General features: G+C 35.6%; 1 protein-coding gene across 1 annotated transcript in view; it reads left to right on the top strand.

The window, feature by feature from the left end:
- Positions 1 to 788: 788 nt before the first annotated feature.
- Positions 789 to 12,551, top strand: part of LOC131693695 (H(+)/Cl(-) exchange transporter 5) — a 29,299-nt gene continuing 17,536 nt past the window's right edge. Inside the window, exon 1 of the mRNA XM_058981744.1 lies at positions 789 to 1,404. Within this exon, the coding sequence (XP_058837727.1) occupies positions 1,297 to 1,404 (108 nt within the window). The 5' untranslated portion in view covers positions 789 to 1,296. The remainder of the gene's footprint in view (positions 1,405 to 12,551) is intronic.

Here is a 12,551-nt window from a genome sequence, read left to right as displayed (position 1 = left end):
CAAACATGACGAAAGATTGTTTCAAACTGAAATGAGCGTTTCTCGAAAGCATGTATTTGATTTCAACTAAATTTGAGTTGTTCTCTCATTGGGTTATTACTAAAGATTTTTTGTTTCTTCGAACTAAATTGTTCGGTTAAATTTATCATGATGTTGTTGTTTCAAACGAAATATTAGTTGAAACTATTGAAAAGCCAACAAATGAATTTGTTGGTAATTTCAAGCAATAGTATTGATTGAATCAAAGCTGAATCTTGTTTGTCACTATATCAAACAGGAAAATTGTTGATTTAAACCAAAATCAATTTATTCTTACTGTTTTTTTTTCTGCGTGCTGTTCGTCCGCCGTTTTTTGACTGGGACTCAATTCGCCTGACAATGTCCGCCTATTTTTGACTGAGTATAATTGCGGTGGGAAAACTCGGAAAAGTGTGTATTAGGCAATCCATTAGACGTTTGTTTGACAATTCAGCGGTGGGTTCTGTCAACAAGTCTACTCCTGCGAACAGAAAAACTCGTCCGACAAACAACTTTGTTAGTCTGATTCGTTTGATGTTGGATCGAATCAACGATATTGTCGGACGTCGCACCCCTCGGAGTAACGTCAGAATAAGTAAACAAGAAATAATCAGCTGATCAGAAACGTCTCATGGATTGCCTAATATGGAATCTCGCCCGCGGCATTAACTGGCCATCTGCCATATTAATGTGGGTAAGCCGTCTACCAAATAGAACACGTTCACAAAGAGATTGACAACCGAGATGCGTCAGAAAAATGTCATTTCAAAATTTTCAATATTCATTAAACGTAATGCGAAACGGTGTTAGAATTACAAAAATAAAATATAAATATTTTCTCTAGTTTAACTTTTTAAACAACTGTTTGAGGTTTGCTAGTAGCGATTTTGTAGAAACTGTTGCTGTAGTTGAGAATTAACGCGAGTGATGCTTGTTTTTTACAAGTTATAATCTACCATTCTTACGTGAAAAAGAAAAGTATTTTTTTCACGTCGCATGTAGTTCCGATAAAAAATATTGTAAGACAAATGAGAACTTACTAGTTGTTACATGTAACATTTATTGAGTTCATTGTTTCGTCGTGATTACCACTTACGTGTCTACTAATTGGAAGCCAACTGAATAGAATAAAAAGTAGAGTTTTACCGAGTGTAAACATCGCATTCCGCCCCCTATCCCATAAAATGCTATTTATCAACGTCTCAGTGCTCCAATTCGATAGCTGATAAGTCCTTTAGGCCAAGACCAGTAATAACTACTATTCGGAAAGTGAACGGAATGGAAAAGTTTCCTTTGAAGGGAACAAATCTTTCCACATCATCATCGGTGGTCAGTGCTCATCCACTTAGCGGAGATCTTCCTTCTTATCAGTCGGTCAACAAAAAGGTAAGCGTAAATTATTTTGGTATATTGTTGACCACTATATCTTCACAATGAATTACTGAATTATCACAACAGTAGGATCCGTAACACAACGTTAATTGCAATAATTAATTTAGTAATAATTCAAAACTATGTCATTTTTATTAACAATATTTTTTGATCTGGTCTAATTTATGAATACTAAGAATTGAAGTGATCTTTTCTCAAAACTTTTAAAGTGATATCAGGAAATTAAGGTTCAAATTTCGTAGAGCTACAATAAATTGCTATTTGAGCGCAAATTTGTATTTACATGTTTATTTGTGATGATAACCTGTTAGCGTATTCGTCTTATATCAGATTAAGGAACTCAGAGAAAATTTTAATTAATGTCCATTAATTTTTGTTTACATATCGCAAAACATCTATTTTAACTAAAATATCTTGCATAGAGTTATGCGCTAAATGTGTGACCGAGTAATGAACAGAAGAAAAAGTAAACAAAGAACTTTATATCAGATTAAGGAAATGAAAATGTTTTTGGCTCATTCATAAATTATGTAACGCTTTGCAGATCACAAATTGAACTACTAGATTTATCTGTGATATGAGAAGTACGAAACATATCTTCGATAATCCACATTGACGTTTTGGACAAACACGACATCAATTTATGTTTATGAGCGACCGAAAATAAAAGTCGCAAGGACAGAACATGCTTCGCAAAACCCGTTATATATTAGAATATAAAAACCGGATATAAACTTCAAGCATAAAAATCGGACTAGGACATTTCTTTGTAAGAGTCGGATAAAAAAACCTTCAGTAAAAAAATCGGAAAGAAATATATTCGATTCATACAAAGTAGTTTTTGTTAGCCGACTTTTAATCTTGAACATCAAGATATACGGATGCTCCAACGAGCGATTTATTTATTTTAAAACGATTAAATCGTTTTAAAATAAATAAATCGCTCGTAGGAGCATCCGTATATCTTGATGTTCAAGATTAAAAGTATTACCTTCAGTATACAAATTTTGTATACTGAAGGTACATCCTTGCCGAGTTTTATGGGTGAAAACTTTTTAAGCGATTCTTAAGCTGAAGGATTTCTGTCCGATTTTTATGCTTGAAGTTTATTTCCGATTTTTATATTTTAATATGCTTGAAACGGGTTTTGCGAAGTATGTTCTATCCTTGCGACTTTTATTTTCGGTCGCTCAAATGTAGTAACTTGTGAAGAATAAGAGAAAAAACGAAGCTTGTGGAATTCATCCATGAAATGAACAAATTCATTTTTTTCTGCTATGTTGAAATCTCCAGAAGTGATAATTTCGAAGGTTTGGTTTCAGGTGATGAACAGTCTGCTCTCATATATTTCGTTCTAAAACCAATGCTGCTAACTTAAGATCGTTCATTCCGTTTGATTTTATTGCACAAGATAAAGGTTGAAGAGATTTTTATGAATTTCAACAAGCACACTGTAATGAATATCAATTAAAATTATTCGTTCAGTCAAAAGTATTTATTTATTATTTTATTTATAATCGTTCGCTTCCTAGTTCTATAACATTTACCCGAATGGTTAAATGGAGAACAGTAAGTCTGGTTATGTAAGGTATGCAAACTAGGTTCGATAGAACTACCTAAGCCAGTCTTGGGTTACATACATTTGGAGCTACATCAGATGTTGCTTCAAGCTGTTATCAACCTCTTCGGCAGTTTTCACGCTGCCACCCACGTTACTGCTTGGTAAGAATTTATGATAAGACATAATTCTTCGCTGTAACGTAGACTCCAACGCCATGGTTAGATAATTTTTCATAGAATTGGACATAGGGGAACTGTGCCTAAGGATAGTTAAAGAGTTTGAATATAGCAGTACAAGAACCGGTATGTTGCTTGGTTGGATAAAACTGTTTAACCTATTATGACCCAGCGTATTTTCATGCGCAAAAACAACACTTTTCTGGTTCATATTTGCTATACAATAAAGACGTCTTCTGGTCTTCTGTGAACGTTAATTAATACTCTTTAACTTACATTGTGTATGTTCAATGTGTTTTAAAAAATTGCAATGTGTTTTCGAATGTTAAAGTTGGACAAAATTCAAACCAAAATATGAACAATACATATTATTAAATTTCTCTTCTAAATCATTAATTCTTGTTTCGGATTGAGAACGAATGGTCATGAGAAGTGTAAAAAAATGGAGGAAATTGATGAAACAATTGCGAAAATTCTACTGCTGCTGCTGCTCAAGATAAAAAATAATATGATGCAGGGACTGACAAACAATGTCGTACAACAAACGTTTCAATACCTTCGGAAGGCAGCTGAGGATCTATATCGCACGATAGTTCTCCACGTCATGAACGTTACTATTCTTATGAAAAGGTTTGATAGCAGCAGATTTACAGTAACTAAGAAACACAGCATCAGTTAACGAGCTATTGAAAATAATGGACGTTGGAAATACAAGTGTCCGTATATTTTTGGATAAACAATAGAGAGAAAAAGATACGAAATACATTGAGGTTGTGCAGCGGCAAAGTGCTCAATTACGGTTCCAACAAAAGTGTGGAGTTATGGTATGGTGTAGTATATGTCCACTAGAAATGAAATTTGATCTTCATTGATAGAATGATTTGGGAGCTAGCGTCAATCTGGTGCTAGCTTAGTCCTTAGTTAGTGTTAGTGTTCAAATTTCATAACTAATTTGGTTATAGGTTTTGTGTCCTTAAGCTAAACCAAGATTCGACTTCAATAATTCTCATCAGCTTAAGGGAGTCTTCTACTCGCGAGGCCTAAAATTGAGCACTTTTTTGGGAATAAATTGTAGAGCATCTACTCAATGCATTTAGCAACTTTTTTTATTTTGAAGATGCATGTTTTGACTTTTCAATGTGACTTTTGAAGACGAGAAGAAAAATCTCTCGTAACCTTGAAGCTTCCGCTTAAGTAAAGTTGTGGTAATCTGTAATCAGAAAACTCATATTTTTTATAATCATAGTCAATTTGTAAAAGTTATGCAACGATTTGTGAAAATTTCCAATATTTACGTTATTTTTTGACCTATTAAAATTAAAAATGGAACAAATTGACATTTCGCAAATCCCTCCCGACCAAACGTAGCAGTATGTTTTCTGAACAATTAGACAAAAAATTATTGAAATCGTACCAGTACTTCTATGAAAAGTCTTACTTGACCGCTTAAAAAACACTACTTTCGAGAAAACGCGTTCAAAGATTTAGTATGGTGTACAACTCGTTAGTAGTAACTTACTAGATAAGCTACTACACCGGATCCGCAGAGATCATCTTCCTTATCACGAAAATGTTCTGCACATTTTGTTTTGCACATTTTGCTCACTCTGTTGAATTTGGGCTTGTTTTGCCGCGACACCCAGAACGAGTTATACGTTCACTGCCTAGTCGAATAGCACATCTTTCAGCTTCAGTCCCCCAGGGTAATTCCCATCGCCTACATAGCTTGTAAGATCGATGAAAATCCTTGGTTGAAGATACTAGTTGCCAAATAAATCACAACATAGACCTTTTGCCTGCCAGAATTTGTGCATATGTTTTTGCGCTAAGGAACAGATTTCACTATTCAGAGACTCATGGATGTTTTGGATGTGAGCTCCTAAGCATCTTTCTAATAAATCATTAGATGATAGACTTTCGTAAATCCTGGCATGTTCGAAAGTTTCTAAAGTTTCTTTTACTTCAGCCTGACGCCACTTGCACCAACTGTCCTCGCCGGGTGAACACTTTGAGCGTTGGAGATTTTCGTTCGATGACGAGCAGTGTTCGAGGGAAGCCGAGATTGCATTTCGGATATGTTCTACAGAATCTGAGTTTCTCCAAATCGCCAGCCCATAAAATTTTGTTAGCTGTCCGATTGATTTGTCCTTCAACTTTCCCTTTCCTTTCCCACTGATACCTTTGTTTTCTTTCTTCCAGTTTTCGTAATCTCGTTTCCATATGCTTCTCAACATTTCCGATGCATTCTTTATTCTGTACGATAATCTCGTCCCCAAAGAAAACAAGAAACCATTCACAGATGCTCACATATACATAAACCGTCCAGAATGGACCGGTGAATTCTTTAAACAATGATTTTTCTATAGACAAGCGCCATCGTGATGCGCCATGCTTAGTATCTAAGAAACTGTCGGAGATGGGTACCTTTCGGTTCCCAGAAACATGCCAAGGAATATGATTTTCACCCAATTCTTTTTGTGGCTTATTCTCAGATACATATAGAATGAAGTTAAAAAAAGAAAAATAAATCAATTTTTTGAAACCATGAGAGTAGAAGACCCACTTAATCAGAACATCTTTTCACGCAGAACTAAAGGTTTGCTCAGAAACACAACACAAATAGTGTTTTCCATTTTGGAGCTTGCGTCAATCGAGCGCAAGCTTATTCCTGTCACTAAGGGCCGATTTCTTCACCTTCGCTTAGCGTTTAAGCTAGGTTTAAACGTACTGGTGTACCTAGCTTAAAAATTAAGCGAGGGGGAAGAAATCGGCCCTAAGTCAGTGTCGGATTCTGATGAGATGAACTCGAAGCGTCTCTCAAATAACTAATTTATTGTGGCTTTTTTTCGTGAGTTGTCCTACTGGAGCTGGAGAGCTAGGTTCTCGGAAGGGCTCCCCGTCAGAATCACATACTACAATTTGCAGACGAGACAGACAATGTCGCCCGCTAAAACACTGTGTTAGGCCAATTGTAGCGGGCCGTGATTCTGAATGTGATATTCATTGTACGGTTCAGGTATGTGCGGGCGTAGGGACTCGCGATCGCGTGTATCATCGCGAAGAGCTCGAGCATTTGTAGTTAATGTGTTCGATCGCGTGTGCGTTTATATGTCGCGTATGCTAACGTGTATGTAACTTCGCGTGTATAAATTCTATTTTATAACCGTGTGCCTTTCGCATATTCGCGTGTGTTCTTGGTTAATCGCGCGCGGACCATGAGTTTAATACTTTATTTTTTGGTGTACTGCTAAGATGATAAAAGAGTGTGAGATCTTCCATATCACTAGAGTGCCCGGTGATATCGCCATGGAACGTATTGTCTGGTGGATATGTGCTTTATTTTTCATTGGTCCTACTGAATACACTGCTGGTCAATAAAATAGGTGTGAGGTAAAAATACATGAAATTTTGAGTTTTTTCTAAAAATATTTTTTTATTCCAATATTTTATAGTTAGGTACAGTGGTAAATATGAAAAGGAGCAGTTTAATTTGTAAATTAATTGTTATGCTTTACCGGAACTCTCTCTTCCCCATGAAATCCATAAAAGCACCTGGTCAATGAAATAGGTGTATTGTAATCCATTGCATTAAAAATTTTCAAATCCAATGATTTTAAGACTTTAATATTTTTAACAACTAGTAGCCTGTGTAACCTCCCTTATTCAACCAAATTTTATCCATTCGCATTGGCATTGAGTCATTCAAAGGCTGATAAGTTTCCGTTGGCATAGTGTACCATTCCTTTTAAGCTGCTTCCCACAAACGACCCTTATTTCTGAAATTTTGACCGGATAACTTCTTTTTTAATACATTCCGTAGATTTTCTACGGGATTAATGACAGGAGATTGGTAGGGTCCGAAATTATAGTCACTTTATTATCCTGAAATCATTCCTGTACATACTTAGATGTGTGTTTTCGATCAATATCTTGCTGAAACTGCCATATAAAGGCACGTTATCTTTGGCATAGGACTGCATAACATCCTTGAGGATGTCCATCCTTTAGCCTTGCATTCGAATCTTGCCATTATAGTGGTGTTGCGAAAAATAGGACTTGCGCCATTCCACGAAAAGTAGCCCCAAACCTCATTGTTCTCGCCTCCGTGCTTTACCATATTTTGCGTGTGTCGCAGATCAAACTTTTTGCACTTTGGACGTCTAACGTTTCGTTGTGCATCGGAGGAAAACAGGTTTATCTTTGTTTCGTCCCTCCGAAGGATATGTCGCCAATTTTAGATTCCTTCTGAACCAGGCTCATTAACGGTGTTGAAAAGTAAATTGCATATTCCTGCGAAGTCTTTTGCTTCGCAATAGTGGAACCTTTTTAGCAATTCTTTCTGGAAGATTGGAGTTTTACAGCCTACGGCGAACTGTTCTTGGACTTTCACATTTCCAATTTGTGCTGTAATAGTCCTGGATGACGCGAATGGATCAGATTTCGCTAATAATGCAATACAATGGTTAGCTGCTGTAGATGTTTTCTTAGGTTTTTTTGCGTGTTTCTTTTTTCAAAGGTTTTAAGGCATTTGTAAAGAAGTTTTCGGAATACCAAAGTGTATTCGCGATTTATTTGTACGTCTTATCTTCTTTACCAAAATTTTTTAGCAAAACTCGTTTCACTTGAGTACAGTGAGATGCTCGACCCATTCTATAACAAATTTTTGACTTATTCAACATTTAAATACATTTATTAGCACGCAGAACTATACCAAATTAAACATATAATGGTATTGAGTAAAATAATGACCAGTTAATATATTTCACACACCTATTATATTGACCACACAAAAAAGCCTGCGGCAGTCTTGTTTTGCATCTTGACAAAGATTGCAAATATAATCAGCGCCAACAACCCACTAGTAACTTGACAGATACCAAGGCTTGTGTGTGCGGTAGGTGTGATTGAGACTGCTGTAACTTGGTATGTGTAATTGAGAGAAAAACAAAATAATCTATAACACACCTATTTTATTGGCCAGCAGTGTATATGGACCTAAGTTATTAGGGAAGAGAGTAATGGTTTCCGGACGTGACCGATTCATGAGCGCGCGAAAACGGACGTTTGTAGGTTCATGTTTAAGACAGCGTTTGAAACTTCGTGAGTGCTAAAACGTTCTCCTTACTACCGGGGTGTTACTAAGTTTGCGCGATCGCGAACGTAGGTGTGCGTTGTTAATCGCGAAGGGCTTAAGCGTTCGTACGTTAACGTGTTTGTCACGTGTGCTCGCGTTCATGTGACTTCGCGTGTACAAGACTGGATTTTTTAACCGTGACATTTCCTATATACGCGTGCGTTCTTTGATGCTCATGCGTACCTTCATTCTGATAGTTAGTTTTTGGTGTACAATTCACATTCTGACAGGGAGTAAGTTACCCCATATCACTAGAGTCCTCGGTCATGACGCCAAGTAACGTGGTGTTCAGTGGATATGAGAGCTTTCTTTTAATTGATCAAATTGAAGACAAAGACCTAGTCTGCTGATATCAAGAATAGAAACATCCGGCGGACCGTGAATCTGGTGCTTAATTTTTAGTGTATGGTACAGATGGTAGTCCGTTTCCCTATGGAGAAACTTGAGTTCCAGGTCATGTCACGATGGAACGTGTTGTTTAGTGAATATGAGCGTCACTTTTTTCATTGGTTCAACTGAAAGCATTAGTCCAGACTGGTAAAACTATCGTACGTGACCGTTTCATGATCGCGCGAGTGGTGGGTTAATGTTTGAGACCGCGTTTGAAAGTTTAAAGATGCCACGTTTACTTAACTACTGGGGTGTTTTCATGTAGGTGAAATCGCGGGCGTAAGTATATGTGGATTATTGCAATTGCATGGTCGCGTTTATGGCCAGATTTGCGTTATCGCGAAGCCCACGAGCGTTTGTACCTATATGAGTATAGATAGCGTATAGTAGAGATATACTAATAAAAGGAATCAAAACATGCCGAATAAAGAAAAACAGCTGCAAAGAGCTTGATTAGAAGTGTATAAATTAAACAATACTATTGTGGTATACATAAATAATGGAAAAGCAAACTAATATACAGGGTGTTTGGTTCATGGTTAAGAATCTCTCGGGGGGTGATAGACTGCCATATTTGGAGAAAAAAATTGTTCTACACATACCATCAAATCTCAACCGTTACAGAGTTATTGAACATTTAGTGTAAAAAACTTATTTGTCTTAAAATAACTCTAACTTTAAAAGTATACTTTGTATTTTAAATGTTTTAGTTCCATTCGAAAGGTGAGAAAATTTCGCATTGAGTGATGCCCTCACATGTTTCAGCTAATGAGTTTAAATAGCCTTTTCAAAGTAATTTATTGAAAATTAAACAATTTCAGACGATTTTTCGGTCATTTCTTGAAAATCATAATAGTTAACCTCATCTTTTTAATAATTCAGATTGTTAGTCTTGATGAGCTGCTTAATTTGTTCTTTGACATGATACACTTACCTTTTCTTATTTTCATGATTTTGGGTTATTCAACTTGGATATTTTTATGTTATTTTCACTAGTACCAGCTCTAATTGAAAAATTACGGCGCTTATTGTACTTTTTTTCTTTTTATTCGAAAGCCAGGAAAATTTTACAGTGAAAAATGTATTAATACCTTTCAGTTAAGTGAATTTAGTATTCTTTTAAAAGTAAATTAGTTTAAAGTTAGTGCTATTATTAGCATTTTCGTTAATTTTCTTAAAATAGTAAATTATAAACATCACCATTATTATCATGGAAATAATGCATCTCAGCAAGCTCTACAGTTCTTTCTTTGACTCCATTCAATTATCTCTTTTGGTTTCGACGCAAAATCGTTTTTATCACATCGTTTCATATGCAAAAATAACGATTTCGAACCCACTACATTTGTGGCGAGCTCATGCTGTGTTAACTATTAAATAGCAGCAAAATGAAAAGAGATGTAGATAAAGTGTCAAATTAAAAGTTATAGAGAACATTAAGGGGCATCAAATGAACAATAGTAACGATAAATTTTGTTGATTAATAATTAGAATAATTAAAAAACTCTCCAAAAAACACAAATTTTGAGATATTTCGTTAGTAAAAAATCATTTAGTACACTTAACTAAAAGACATTTGTACATACATTGATAGGAAATTTTCTCAGCTTTCCAATGAAATCTTGTAAATAATGATATAAAGCATATTTTTTAGATTAGAGTCTTTTAAGCACTTGCAAGTCGGTTACGGGAAAAGTATAGTAATTAAATTACTAAGAAATGAGAAGAGATAGAAATATGACGTCCAAGAACAAATTATGAATCGTCCTAAAACTCAACTTTTGGATACTGGATATTGCTATAATCATACTTCATTATTTCGCGAAAATTAGCAAAAACCTCCTCAAAAACACTAACTTTTAACTACTTTACAGTTAAAAGGTAATTAAAACTAATTACTTAAAAGATATGAGAACACCATTCAATAGAAAATTTTCTCACCTTTCGAATGGAACTAAAACATTTAAAATACAAAGTATACTTTTAAAGTTAGAGGTATTTTAAGACAAATAAGTTTTTTACACAAAAAGTTCAATAACTCTGTAACGGTTGAGATTTGATGGTATGTGTAGAACAATTTTTTTCTCCAAATATGGCAGTCTATCACCCCCCGAGAGATTCTTAACCATGAACCAAACACCCTGTATGTACAAAAGCAACAGACCAATGAAGTAGAATAGAAAAACACATGTAACATGCAATCAAACTGTTGCTGCATGTTGTATATTTATCAATAACGACTTTCATCATGCTATGCTGGCCGGGAATGGACGACGGACGTGCGTCGGTAATCCTAATTTATCCAACCCGCCTTTCCCGAATGAATATCATGTACGTCAGTTCTGCATCCATTCCCTGACCCAACCGTCACAAATATTCAGACGAATGCATACATAGAAATACATACGACTAGCACATAACAGTTGTATACTAGTACGAAAAACTACGATTATCACAAAGCTACAACTAATAGGTTTCTACTTATTCTAGTTTATTAAATTAATTTAATTATTAAATTAATTTAATTAGTATATGCATGATGACGAAGTCGACCGAAAAATGGACACGCAATGACTCCCTCCGTGAGCCCCGTCCACGAATACCACACATAGAACAATATTTGCAAACACGGCACACAGCAAAAGTCAATCTACGTCGATCCGCCAGTCGGTCACGCCACCGCGTAGAGACCAGTGGTTTAGCGTTGGTATGCGCAGGTGCAGAGTATGAAAAAACATATGACATAAAAAAGGCGCATAAGCCCTCTCGGTCTCCTCGATACACCACTATCGAGGCGTAATGCAATACCCATCTTAAAGCAATTGATGCTTGATGATGTTTGCAATACCGTCAAACCCCTAAACCTTGGGAAGGGAACTAATTTATTGTTGCCTTTACGCCTTTACGTTGCCTTAATGTGGTTTAAATCAATTTTCTCCTTAGTGGAGAAAAATAGTTTTTAACTAAATTTGCTGCACTAAGTAGAAATATAGCAAACTACAACTTTAGTTTTTTAATGAAAAATCATATTTGCCAAACCGGTCGCCCACGTATAATGTTTTCTGGACTCCTTGAAGAATTTCTTTCTTTAAGAGGTTACATAGGGCTTTTTCCGCAATACGCTTATTTATTTAAGAGGTTTGCGGTGATCGCGACTGAAGACGAATCAACTGAAATCCCAAAACTCAAAAAAATCTATTAGTATATCAGTTTTTTCCAAAAAGTCACTGTTTTAAGCTCCAAAAATCGTATTACAAATTCTCATCTACGAAACAAAAGATGTGTATAAAAAAGGAATCCGAGCAAAATTAATTACGATCAATTGAAAAAAAATTGAAGAAAATCGGTTTAGTGGTTTTTAGGCATTCGTGATCTCAGAAAAACCATTTTTGAAAAAAAAAAAACGACATTTCGAGAGAAAATCGAGTTTAAAATTGCAAGTTTGGCTCTTGGTAGCGCGCTTGGAAGAACTGTAACTTTCGATCTATTTCTCGGATTTCTATAAAAATTTGGGAAAAGTGGACAATTAAAAAATAATAACATAGCGTTTAGTTAAGAAGTACAATACGCTAGATGTCGGGCACTGAAAAAATTAATGGAAAAATACAGGTTCCTTAAAAAAAGAGAATGCTGTGGTAATATTAACCCTTTCATGCCCATGTTGTTTGTGGACAACAAAGTTTTTAAGCAGCTATAACTTTCGATTGACGTAAAATTTGCTCACAAAAATAAGTAAGGTTAATAAATGTGACTATAACCTTTCATTTGAGTATTAACAGTTACAAGGATCAGCTCTAGAACCGAAGTTATTGCAATGAGTCTGATTGGATTCCGATGGAGCAGTGCTGCCAGTAACAGTTTACGTTGATGACGGAAAATG

Source organism: Topomyia yanbarensis, chromosome 3, assembly GCF_030247195.1.
Source record: "Topomyia yanbarensis strain Yona2022 chromosome 3, ASM3024719v1, whole genome shotgun sequence".
Lineage (NCBI taxonomy): Eukaryota > Metazoa > Arthropoda > Insecta > Diptera > Culicidae > Topomyia > Topomyia yanbarensis.
The sequence above is the reverse complement of the archived record's forward strand: the minus strand, read 5'-3'. Positions and strand labels throughout refer to the sequence as shown.